General features: G+C 47.5%; 1 protein-coding gene across 5 annotated transcripts in view; it reads right to left on the bottom strand.

Moving 5' to 3' along the window:
- GRAMD1B (GRAM domain containing 1B) overlaps window positions 1-9,220 on the bottom strand; it is a 336,257-nt gene extending 327,037 nt beyond the window's left edge. For 2 of the 5 annotated variants that reach the window (XM_075546735.1, XM_075546736.1), the window contains exon 1: window positions 8,841-9,219. Coding sequence is in view for 2 of the 5 variants with exons in the window: in XM_075546739.1 (XP_075402854.1) it covers window positions 8,841-8,866 (26 nt within the window). In the remaining 3 variants the exon portion in view is untranslated. Of the gene's footprint in view, window positions 1-8,840 lie in introns of all 5 variants that reach the window. The other 3 variants (XM_075546737.1, XM_075546739.1, XM_075546738.1) reach the window with 3 other exon arrangements.
- Window positions 9,221-12,390: the final 3,170 nt, after the last annotated feature.

Raw genomic sequence — 12,390 nt, 5'->3', positions numbered from 1 at the left:
TAAGCTTGAGGTGGGTCTGCCATGCAAGCTTGAGGTGGGTCTGCCATGCAAGCTTGAGGTGGGTCTGCCATGCTCGGAGGGAAAGTGTTCTTCCTCCGCAGCGCCTCAAACTCAGATTCCACTGCCTGCCTTTTCAACATTGAGTTTTTCGGATCCCTAGTGCAGATTACACCCAAGTAGGGCAGGAACCCAACCAACGGCTCTTCTTCATTCCCCTCTGCCTCTACCGTCCACATCTTAGCAAATGCGGCCGGCTCCTCTTTAAATCAACTCTGGAGTCTGGCTGGTCCTTTCCAAACTCCCTGGCCAGCGTTAAGGCTCCATAAGCTTTCACTTGAACCAGAGCCCCTTTCTGAGAGCCCGTCTTTGGACTCTGCCTCTTTCTGTTCACGCCCTACTACTGCTAGAGTTTTTACCCTGCACAAACGCCGTAGGCCCTCACAACTCTGTGATCTCGTACACGCTCTCCCTGTGCCAGAACTTCCGTTTTACCCTTTCTACCTCGATCAGGCCTGCTCTCCTTTTGAAAACTCAGATCAAATCTAAACTATTCTGAAAGGGCCTCTGTAGAGTGGCCTGGGCTGCTCTGCTCCCTGCTGGAGTGAGTCTGTTCCTAAGCAGCCTCTTTCCTCTTTAAAGCCATCAATGGGGGGTCTTTAGCTCTTCCACCTGGTGTTTCTATTTCTTACTGAACCTTTTGAAGAAAGTATTGGCTTATTCAAGTCAGTTTCCCTACTGTCCATACAATTTCTTCCTTAACAAATGTTTGTTGTAAGAATATAAAGGTCGGATGTGGTAAAACACAGAACAAATAAGGGTAAATAGAATAGAGTTTGTTTAAGAATACACTGCATACTGTCTACAATGATTAAAGATAAGATACCTTAACAAAACAGAACAGGTGATAAGACACTTACCCAGTGCTCTGAAAAATGGAGATTTCAAATGATCAACTCCTCTCTTTCCATAGTCCACACGAAGAGCAAAGACGTGTATTTTCTTCACTCTCCTATGACAGGCTTATTTGTAGCACCTTTTTATCCTCTTCTAAAGCCTGATCACAAGACCATCACTCAGTACAGTCACATACAGAAGCCCAAAGGCTCAAGGTCTAAGTCAAATGTGGCTGATGTTAAGAGGTAACAGGCTTCACGTAATCCAGTCAAAAAAACGAACACAAGCATTATGCATTGAGGGTCACAATGCACCCAGACAGATTAAGGATTACCATACTTTAGGGGAAAGAAAAGGAGTAGGTAAATTCATTTTTAAATGAATTTTAAATTCAACCTTATAAATCTCGCTTCATTCACAATTGGGAAAATGCTCTTTCAAAAAAAAAAAAAGATGTTTCTGTTAACTAATTCTTGCTTCTTGACAAGCCAAGATACATCATTCAGCATTGGTCTAACTGCTAAATAAAGCCATCAGCCAAGCCTGGTTTTATACTTTCTCAGGCAAATAGCAGGAAGTTCATGCATGCAAAAGACCAAGCAGGACTAAAAATTAGCATTCTCTGTTAATCATTGCCAACTGAATCCAAATGGAGGGGATGGCTGGAGCCAAGGAAAGGAAAGCTCTCAAAAGCTGAATTACTCATGTGAGGCCACATTAAGGGGCTTAGTCATTCAAATGGAGGCTTAAATCCTAAAGCCTAGCAGAGCTCCCTCTCTCTCTCTCTCTCTCTCTGGAAGTCTTCTCATTCAAATTCTTCTTTGATTTCTTTGCATTACAGAAATTTATTTACTTTCCCGTTCAGTGGGGGCAAGACTCCTTTTTTTAAGATACTCCCTAAGAAACAAAGGGATATCTCAGCTATAAGGAGTAGGCAGAACTACAACTTTCATTGAGCTTTTACTTTGACTTAAATGCCAAGAAAAATTTGGCAGCGATTAACATGCCAAAGTCTAAAAGAATGGCAGTATGTCTCCAAGAAGATAGGCTACCTCTCCAGACTCAAAATCCGTAACCAAACTCACTGCCATCAAGTTGATTCCAACTCATAAAAGTCCTCCAGGAGAGACTGCAACTCTTCCTGTGGAGGGCTTCATGGAGCAGAAAGCCTCATCTTCCCCCTCCCCCCAGTGAGCAGCTGCGGGGTCTGAAAAAGTAGCCTTGTGGTTAGCAGCCCAATGTGTAACCCACAGTCCCACTGGGACTCCTTTATCAACTAACTACCAGAAGGTACTCATATACCCTACCTATAGAGATAGAGCGCTAACTAAAAATGATAGAAGAAACCAGGAAAATATGGCACTGAAAAATTCAAGTGGAATCCACTACAGAAAGTACAGTGTGAGCAATCACAGTAAATTACAATAAAGACAAAATAATAATAATTTACAAATTACCAAGGATTCATGAGGGAGGAAGAAGCGGGGAGGGGACAAAAATGAGGAGCTGATACCAAGGGCTTAAGTGGAGAGCAAATATTTTGAGAATGATGAGGGCAAAGAATGTACAAATGTGCTTGACACAATTGATGTATGTATGAGTTGTGATAAGAGTTGTATGAGTCCCCAATAAAATGATTTTTTTTAAACAGAACATTGGTTTAAAGTCTACCACTTACTACCCTTGTGAAATCGGACAATTATAGATAAGAATTTATGCTGTATGCAGTTTTCATGAAGATTACATAAAACAGAAGAGCTCTGTAAGCAATAAAGCATGATACAAATAACATTTCAGTAGTGAAAAATAATAATAAGGAAGCTATCAGAAGTAGTTTGTTTACTATTTCTATTCATGAGGTGGCTAAACATATCCTCACCAGGAGAAGGAAAACCTTGGAATAGAGATGTTATGTAAGATCTCTACTTCCAAAAAAGTTTGGGAGCTTGGAAATTGGTTTAAATACTAATTGAGCACAAAGATGCTCCAAGGCCCACTGTAGATGGGGGGCGGTGGGAGCGCACACATACATCCCGGGCATGCTGGCCTCTAAGTGCAACTGAGCTAGGAGACCAGAGTCAGACGCTTTAAACCTGAAAGCTTTCCCTTGAATGTGAAAAAATAACCTGACTTGGATTGTTTTTGTCCCTTCCCATCTGCTTAGTCTCTGGCTTCAAAGCCAGGCAAGACAAATCCCGTGAACCTGAGAGCAAAGAAGAAAGACTATAGAGAGAAAACACATGAATACCTGATTCAAAGGAAATTGGCTTCTGTTCCCCCTTAGTGCACTGTCACCCCTTCATTTCCCGGGGACTTTGAACACACATCTATATGGCTCCTCTTAATGCTCTCAGTCACACTGTGTCTGACATGAAGGTACCTTGTGACAGTCTCGGCAGGAATTATTCTCTGGCTAGTAAGACTGCTTAGGATCCGGAGGAAAGGTCAGCCTCTAGCAGGCTAATTTCAGGGAGAGAGAGTTCCTTTCAGCACCCCACGGTCCACTGCATCACGCCTTTTGAAGTACGACAGACTCAACTGTGGTGTTCCTTGCTGTCAACTCGTGCATTGAACTTGTAAAGCCAGAGGCTAACAGGTGGCCAAAGCGTCTAAATATTCCACATGCACAGGAAAGGGCACACACAAACACCCAATTAAACAAAAACATGACAACAAGAGCGGCAGCCTTTCGAAGAGTCAGTCCTACATTTTTGACTGCAACCCAGCCAACCTTGTCTTCTTAATTGGTCCTCTTCATACAGGGGAGTTTGTTTGCTTTTGTATGAAAGAATGGTTATGCTCCAAGCTAACGTGCTTGAATGACGATCAGATCTCCTGGGAGAGCATGTGAGCGTCTAAACCTACAGAACAGCATCAGCTCTGTATTCTAACCAAGCACCAGGGGCTGCTGAATCCACTCCAGCTCAAGGTAACTCGATGGGTGGCAAAGGTACTCCATAGATTGCCAGGCCGTTCTTCCGACATTCATTTGGGCAGACTTAAACTTGGAACCATTCGATGAGTGACCATATTAACCTGGGACTTGCCACCTCGATGGTGCAAATCATTTGCACTATCCTGAACCAGGTGCCCTGGTGCCATAGGTCAGCAGTTTGAAAGCGACAGCCACTCTGTGAGACAAAGAAGATGCTTCCACTGCCGTTAGGGGCTGTAGTCATGGAAGCCCCCGGGGCAGTTCTACCCTGCTCTATAGCGTCGCTGTGAGTCGGAACGAGCTAGATCAGTGGTTCTCAACCTTCCTAATGCCGCGACCCCTTAATACAGTTCCTCATGTGGTAGTGACCCCCAACCATAAAATTATTTTCGTTGCTACATCTTAATTTCATAATTTTGCTACTATTATGAATCATGATGTAAATATCTGATATGCAGGATATATTTTCATTGTTACAAATTGAACATAATTAAAGCATCATGATTAATCATAAAAACAGTATGAAATTATATATTGTGAAATATTTATTTCTAATGACAAATAAATGAAATTTTGTCTTAAGCATGGTGTAGCATGGGTAACAAACAGTCTTCATGCCAGGTACTTGTTTGTGGGCGTAGTATCTGCATGTGGGCGGACCTGCCTGGAGATGGATAGAGGAGCGGTATCTTGGTTCCTAAGACCATCGGAAATAAATATTTTCGATGGTCTTAGGCGACCCCTGTGAAAGGGTCCTTCGACCCACAAAGGGTTCATGACCCACAGGTTAAGAACCACTGGATTAGATGGCAGTGAGTTTGGCTTTCTGCTAGCCTGAAGGTTGATGGTTCAAACCACCCAGTAGTACCACAGAAGCATGTCCTAGTGTTCTGATTCTATAGACTGCTGCTGGTGTTGACTGCCACTGAGTGATTCCAACTCCTGGTGAGCCCATGTGTGCTGGGCAGAACTTTGCTCCATGGGGTTGCAAGCAGCCTGCCAGGCCTATCTTCTGAGGTGTGTCTGGGTGAGTTGGAACTGCCCACATTCCAGTGAGGAGTCCAGAGCCTAACCCAAGAACTGCCAAGAAAGCTCTGAAGCAGTTCTACTCTGTAGAACTAATCTGCAGCCCCTGGGGGGCTCCCTGAGTCAGCGTGCATTCACGGGCAATGGGTGAGCACGCACAAGATACACACTATCATCCTAGTTGCTATGCCCTCCTCACACTAGCAAACTCCCTATGATTTGCCCAGGACGGGCCAACAGCCAGGCTGAGTGTCCTGTTTTCAGTAGGCTACATCCACAGTGATCAAGTGCAGCCAAAGGGAGAACTGGCCCCGAGAACTGGCCCTGTGAAACCTCACAGAGGCTGCCATCAAACCCAGTGCCCAAAGCAAAGCAAACGCCCCAAACAAGGTGTGGAGGGAAGTGGGACGGCTGTTCCTGAATTCAGTGAGGGGCGCACTTCCTGCTGCTTCAGCCCAACCACCCAGAGGGCAAGGCTCCTTTCCAGCTCCTGCCCACCCTCACCCACCTTGCTTTCTATCAAGTGCTATCACAGCCGAGCCCGCCGCCCTCACCGAGATTCCTTCTCAGCTGATTGAATGGCAGATTTTGCTAAGCATTCAGCCACCCTGGCCCTGGCCGTGTGAGTGTGCTGGACAAAAGCTTCGTGAAATGCCATCACAGGGCCATTTGTTTAATTTCAATTCTGCAAAATGTAAAAATAGAACAAGCGGTCGTGCGGGGTTGAGGCTTGACAGCTTCAATGGGAAGGCTCCCACAGCACGAAAGCCACCTGGGGCCTCTGACTTGCTGGCTCTCTCCCTGAGAGGAAAAGGGCAAGGGACCAAACCTGAAAGCAAGGGGCTGCTTTCCCTGGGGTCCCGTGCCCTCTGCATCTTCCTCTGAGCCCATTGGTTGGCGCTCAAGCCTCCCACCTGCTTGTTTGCTCTCTCTGCCACCTTCTTCCCCTCATTCATCATTTCCACATGTCTTTCCTCATTTTCTCTTCTCCTCCCTGGTCTTCGGTACCCTCACATGGGTCGCCCTTGCCTTCCAGGGCAGCCTGTTTCCAGATTCACTGGGCCACACACACTTTTTCTAGGAACTATTCTTCCCCGTCTCCATTTCCAGGCCCCTCTTCAAATCCCAGGAAGAAGGAATGTCAGCAACCAGGTGGATCAAATGACAGGCAGGAATCCTGTTGCCCTTACATTGATTCCAACTCACAGGACCCCAGGTATGCAGAGTAGAACTGCTTGTTTTATAAGGTCTTCCGGTCTGTAACTCTTCAGAAACACACCAACATACCTGCATTACTCACGTGCTCAATTCACACCGACCAGCTATAAGGCAGAGGGACATCCCTTCAAAGCCAGAATCTCGGGGAGACCATGAATAAAGGGTATGCAGATCCCAAGCAGTTAACATTATGTGTAGTGTTTCTGGCTTTATACATATTAGGGCTCTGGATCAAATCAAGTGATATTTCATTCCAATATGAAGAAGAATCGTGTTGACACCGAAAAAGAAATGTGGTTTCCAAGGTACCAATTCATATATGCAAAAAGCAAACAGAGTAAGCACGGATGAAACCAAAAGGGTAACCAACAGGAAGTCGAGAACAGAGAATGAATAAGCCTTCAGGAGGCACCCCAAGACAGAGCGGCCCCTCTAGCAGGCAAGTGGATGGGTGAGATGCTCAGAGTTTTCAACGGCAGCCCAAAGCTACAACAGCTAAAACTACATGCAACCTGCGTGAAAGCTGTAAGCCGGGGGAAACTAGTGGAAACACTCCTAGAATCTCAGCTACAAGCGTGCATGCCAGCAGATGTGTGTGGGGGGATAGCCCCAGTGAGGGAGCTGAGCAGCAAGTTCATCTCGAAGGACATCAAATAACTGTTATTGCTCAGAAGAAAGCCTGGAAGCATCCCTAGTAAAGATGCTATTGTATTGGAAGCCTAAGGTCACTGACGACCACTGAGCAAGAAATCAACTTTGAAGGCACCACCCAATTGCGGTGGGGACATTGGTTGTTCAGTGTTAGAATTCTTGCCAACCAAGTTTGATCTCTGGCCACTGCCCCTCAAGAAGGGCCAATACTGTGTGTTAGCAGAGGCCTGCATGCTGCTACGAGGCTGAACAGACTGCAGCAGACTTTTCACAAGGAGACAGACAAGGAAGAAAACTCAGCCACCGGCACTGCCTGTTGCAGTAGTCTAACGGTTGTCCACAGGCTCACCGGTGAGTGAGGCAATGCAAAGGCAGCAATGACCATGAAGTTGGAGTGTCACAGCAGCACCCATCTGGCTAGGTTTCCATGTGGGAAGCCCAGCCTCACATCTCCAAAAGCAGTGAGTGTGGAGATGGGGAAACCAGAACTTCTGCATAGCCGTTTTACGTCCTTCCCTTCATAAACACCAAGGGGGTTCCAGCAGCCCTGTCTGCCCAAGTTCAAAGTGAGGACAAGAGCTTCGGAATAAGTTACAAAGTGAATGAGCCACAAGGAATCTTCAGGCAAGTACAGGTGACCTCACTGGCCCACTATCAAAGGTATCGAGGGAAAGTTCTGACGCTCTGAGAGGCAGCGGAGGTGACAGGGACAGGAACATCCTGGATGGGCAAGAGAGAGCGATCAAGAAATCAGCCACAGATGAAAGGAATACATTTCATCTCACACAGAGCACAAGACCAAGCCTTTCATACAAGGAGACACAGGCTTGCACCTTGTCCTTTAACCTCTGAGAAGCTATTGACTGAGGGTTGACAGTAGGAAGGGGTGAGTGGCTCTCAGGTAAGTACCTGTAGTGAGTCTCAAGACTGGAGATGTGGCATTGGCAACATTTCCAACTTGTTCCCAACACTCATTTCCTACACTCGAAGAGCGAAAAGCCCCGCTAAGATAACCCCCTTCAGAAAAGCCCCCGGGGAAGAGGGCTTCTCATGCAAACACTGCATGTACCTCAAAGGGCCCGTGTCCTTGCCGGTGTTGGCCAAGAACCTAGGCCAGCCCTGGGCGTCACTCCCTTCCCAGAGTGTGGGAGGTTTACATCTGCTGCTGTCATGAAAACACTTCTAACAAAACACGGTTAGTTCCTTTTTAAAACCCACGACTCTTTCAACCATATGTGATAAACACAATCCTCCCATCCTGCCCCTCTTTGGTATCGGGCCTTCCATGGACTTGTCCCTTAGCGGTTCCCAGCTCCACCAGAAACCAGAGACCCTGCAATCACCGGCCTGCTCACATGATAGCCTGGGGCTTTGGTTTCCCAGAAGGGCCCTGTAGGGAGGAACTGTTTGAGCAAAGCCCTTTCTCCTGGGCCTGATGGTGGCTGATGGTGGCACACACTTCATTCTAAGCCTCCTCACACCTTCATCTAGCCCCCACCCACCCAGGGAGGATGGGAGCAGGGGGATGGGGGGGGGGGCGAGTCTTTCACCAAGATTGGGTCCCCAAGTATCCCTAGCCCGAACTAGGTGTTCTTGCAATTTCTAGACCTTCCACCTTCACGCGAGGGAAAAATGAACCAACAACAACGGCAGGAATATCTCTCACATAACAGGAAATAGATGTCTCACTAGGTAAACCCCATGGTGTCCAAGTCTTTTCTTTCTTTCTTCCAAATTTTGAATTTCTACCATTCAAGGGTCTAGACCGAAGACTCACGGCCTTGGTCAGGGTGGGTCAGAGAAACACTGCCCAGGGCAAGGGAGGTCAGTACCCCCATTTCAAACTTTCACGAGAAAGCTAGAGAAAAGCTGGCCTATGTACCTCCTGGGGACACCAACTCTGGGTGTCGGACGCCGGAGCCACGCTCCCATCCATGCCAATAGCTTTATCTTGCTCCCTGGTAACTTTGATGCTACGTGAGGAAAATCCGATGGCGAACATTCCGCAGCGCCCCCACCCAACCACCCAAGGTTGCCTCCGCCCCGACTTTCGCGGGGCTCGCCCTCCGTCACCCTGGGCTTCCAGGGGAGTGCTCCGCGGTCACGAAGTTCTCACCTGGGTCTGCTGGGCGAGGTGCTCATGTGGCCAGTCGGTGGGCGGGCGCAGCCGCCGCCGCCGCTAGCCCGGCGCCCAGGGCCGAGCCGGTCCCATCGGGAAGGAAAAGGGACGGGAGAGGAGCCCGCGGACGAGCCCCGGAGGCGGGAGTCGCGGGGACGCGGCGGTGGGGGGCCGGGCGGGGGCGCGGGCGCGGGGCCACCGGCTCCCTGCGGGCGCCCGCCAATGAGCCCTCCCGCCGGGACGGCCGTCAGCGGCCGGGCGGGGCGGGGCGGGGACCGCGCTCGGAGGAAGCGGAACTCCCCCGGCTCCGGGCGCCCGGGCTCTGGGCGCGTCCGCGTCGCTCTCTGTCCGTCCGCACGCCCGGCGCTGGTCGGCGCTTCTCGGACTTGACCTCGGCGCCCTCGGCTCCCGTCGCCCGCGCGCCGGCTCGCGCTCGCCCGCCCGCCCCTCGCTCCCCGCCCCGCCCCGCTCCGCTCCGGCCTCGGTGGACCCCGGCCGCCCGCATCCTCGCGCTGCGCCTCCCTCGGACAACGACCTGGGGGACCCCGACATCGACCGGGGCACTCACAGCCAGACAGCATGGTTAAGAGCTATAAGAGCCCCCAATAAGAGGATCTTTAGATAGATGATAGATTGATTGATTGATAGATAAAAGGTATTGATTGCAAAAGAAACACAAAACCTTCAAGCTGAGGGGAAACCTACGGTGGAAGGGCCGCTGCCTTGAGGCTGAGAAGCGATACATTAGCCCATCAAGAGACCGGTGCTTTGCGCGAACTAGGAAAAGGGGGGCCAGAGGGCGGGATGGAATCGGCCGGCACAGGCTCTCAGGTGACCCGCAGGACTTCGCTTTCCGATGGCTGGAATCCGGGCGGGGCGGTGTGGCAACTGTGGTGGGCAAAGGGGTCTTGGCGTTACCCGCGTCAGTCGGGAGTGGGCAGGAAGGCGTGCTGTCAAGCTCTTCCACACTCCGTTGCCCAAGGGCACCGCTATCTCCAGGGCCCCCTGAACCCCTGAGGAAACAGAATCAGCCCACGTTCGAGTTACCACCCACTATCCCCTGAGAGACCTGGAAGAGTGACAGGCAGGGCAGGTTCAACCTGCCAGGCTGATTTTTCACCCACCACGAAACGGTGCAATGACCAATCAATCTCTCTTTTACTATTAGCTGTCAGCACCCGAACTAATAACAGCTACTTTACAAAAATCCTCATTTTCCATTGATTATTTCCCACACTCCACCCATCACATCACTCGGACCACTTACTGGCAGGCATTTTTATATTACTTGCAAAACAGAACACATTTCCCCACCTGCTTCTTACACCTTCACTAAAGGACTACCTTTTTTGTTTTATATCATTGTCATTTTTTTTTTAAGCACTACCTTTTGGGATCAGTCTGTAAACCAAGTGGGCCGTCGTCCACTGGGTTCTTAGCCTTATTCTCTCTGCCCAGAAGCTGGTCTGATCCGTGGCGGTCTTCTTACTCTCAAATGTCCTTCCCAGAAGCCCAACCATGGAGCTCCTTCCTGCTAGGTGGTTTCCAATATTTTGTCAGCCCTTAAGTTTCTATTTCTTTGTGAAATGATGGTACCTGTTCCACAATTCTTTGTACTGAGGTAGCTCAGAAAATAATAAAACCTGTAGAGTGAGACCATAAATCAAGAAGAATTTTTTTGCAAGTACGAGCATAGAAACAGGTATCAGAGAGAGAGAGCTTGAGTTTTGGAGTCGGCACCCCCAGCTCCAACCTTCAGCAGGCAAACCTGCTGGAGGTTACCTACCTACACTTACTAGCTGGGTAACTCTGGTCAAGCTGTATAGCTATATTCCTCCCCTTTCTCTCTTAAGGCAGTCCATCTTAATTTCTAAAGTGGGGATAATGGAAATGTATCCCTCATAGGATTGTTGAGAGAATTAAGCAATATCGAGATGGGGAATGGTTCTCAACATCCAAGATACATTTGTTTCAACCTCTTCAGCTCCAGTTACCAATTTTGTGGTCCCTGGTATTTTTCTGTCTCAAAGAATTGCAAGGATTAACAGCACCTATGTGAATTACTGACCACATTATAAGTGGTAAATATATGTTAGCTATGTTCCTTGTCCTTCTAAAGAGCTCCTGGAAGCTCTCCTATCCCATCTAAATCACTCATGATTTCATCCATTTTTTACAGAAGGCCCTTTTGTATTCATCTGCTTTGTTTAAATGTGTTTACTTTCTTTAAATAAGTTTATCTCTTTCACATTCCTTCATTCTTTGAGCAAAAATTTTATTAACTACTTATGTGTTACCAAGCAGTGTGCAAATATTTATTTTATCCGATTTTCAACTCCCAGAAGGCGAGTAATGTGTTTTAGTCCTTCATCACTTTCCATACATATAATTATAGTCAGTGACTCAGAATCAGAGATTTTGTGGGTCAGTGGTTTCATTTTATAGACCAGAGAGGATAACTGACTTACACACATTCATGAAGCTGAAATAGTAGATCTGTCACCTCTTGGTTCAATGCTCTTCACACTACAGAAACGTTTCTTAACATCTATTTGCTGGAACTAGTTCTTTGGTATGTTTATCATTGGGCTTGTGTGAGCAGAGGTCATTGGGTTCAGCTGCAAGGCTCCCCAGAGTTTTGACCATGTTTATAAGTATTATGAATTTCTATGAAAGGGATATGATATCGACCCTTCTTTTGAAAATAATATTTCACTGGTTTTTTGATACAAGTCGACAAAGCAAAAGAGGTTTCCATTGAGTCTGCACTTCTGCGCATGCTGTTCGGTGATACGATTCACAGGCTTCACATTCTACCAGCATCCTCTGGTTTTCATTCCCGTTCTTCCATTCTCCTTAATCTGGTCTCACAGACCCCAAATGGAGCATTTGTGGATTACTTGATCTCATCTAGATTTTTTTTTAAGCATACAGTACTCATGGTACGATTCTATAAAGAGAACGTCTCAGGCTATAAGAAAACTTCGTGCGCTAGTGGGGGAATTTAGCAACGTTGTAGGGTACAAGGGCAACAAACCAAATCAGTTGGGATTCTATATACCACTAATGAGAAAACGGGAAGGGAACTTGGCGAAACAATTCCATTTACCACCGAATCTCATAGAATAAAGCACCTAGGAACTTGAAGAACTTACACAATGGAAACTATAACATACTGATGAAAGATATTAACTATGTAAATGAATGGAAAGATGTTCCATTCCATTAAATGTAAAACTTAGCGTGCTTTTTGTTTTTTTTTAAACGTAGTGCTTTTAAGATGTCAACACTACGCAAAGTGATCTGTAGATTCAAAATTTCAACAGCCTTCTTTTCAGAAATAGAAAAGCCCATCCTCACCTTGCTATGAAATGGCAAGAGACCTTGAATAGCACACACGATGTTTAGAGAGAAGCCTGAAGGAAGAAGGCTCACACTTCCGGGTGTGTACACACAGCTACAATAATCAAAACAGCTTGGTACTGGCACGTGAGTAGACACATATTCCGGTGGAATATGACTGCAAGTTCAGCAATAAGCCTACACA

This window comes from Tenrec ecaudatus, chromosome 4 (assembly GCF_050624435.1).
Source record: "Tenrec ecaudatus isolate mTenEca1 chromosome 4, mTenEca1.hap1, whole genome shotgun sequence".
Lineage (NCBI taxonomy): Eukaryota > Metazoa > Chordata > Mammalia > Afrosoricida > Tenrecidae > Tenrec > Tenrec ecaudatus.
This window is presented reverse-complemented; position numbering and strand designations above follow the sequence as displayed.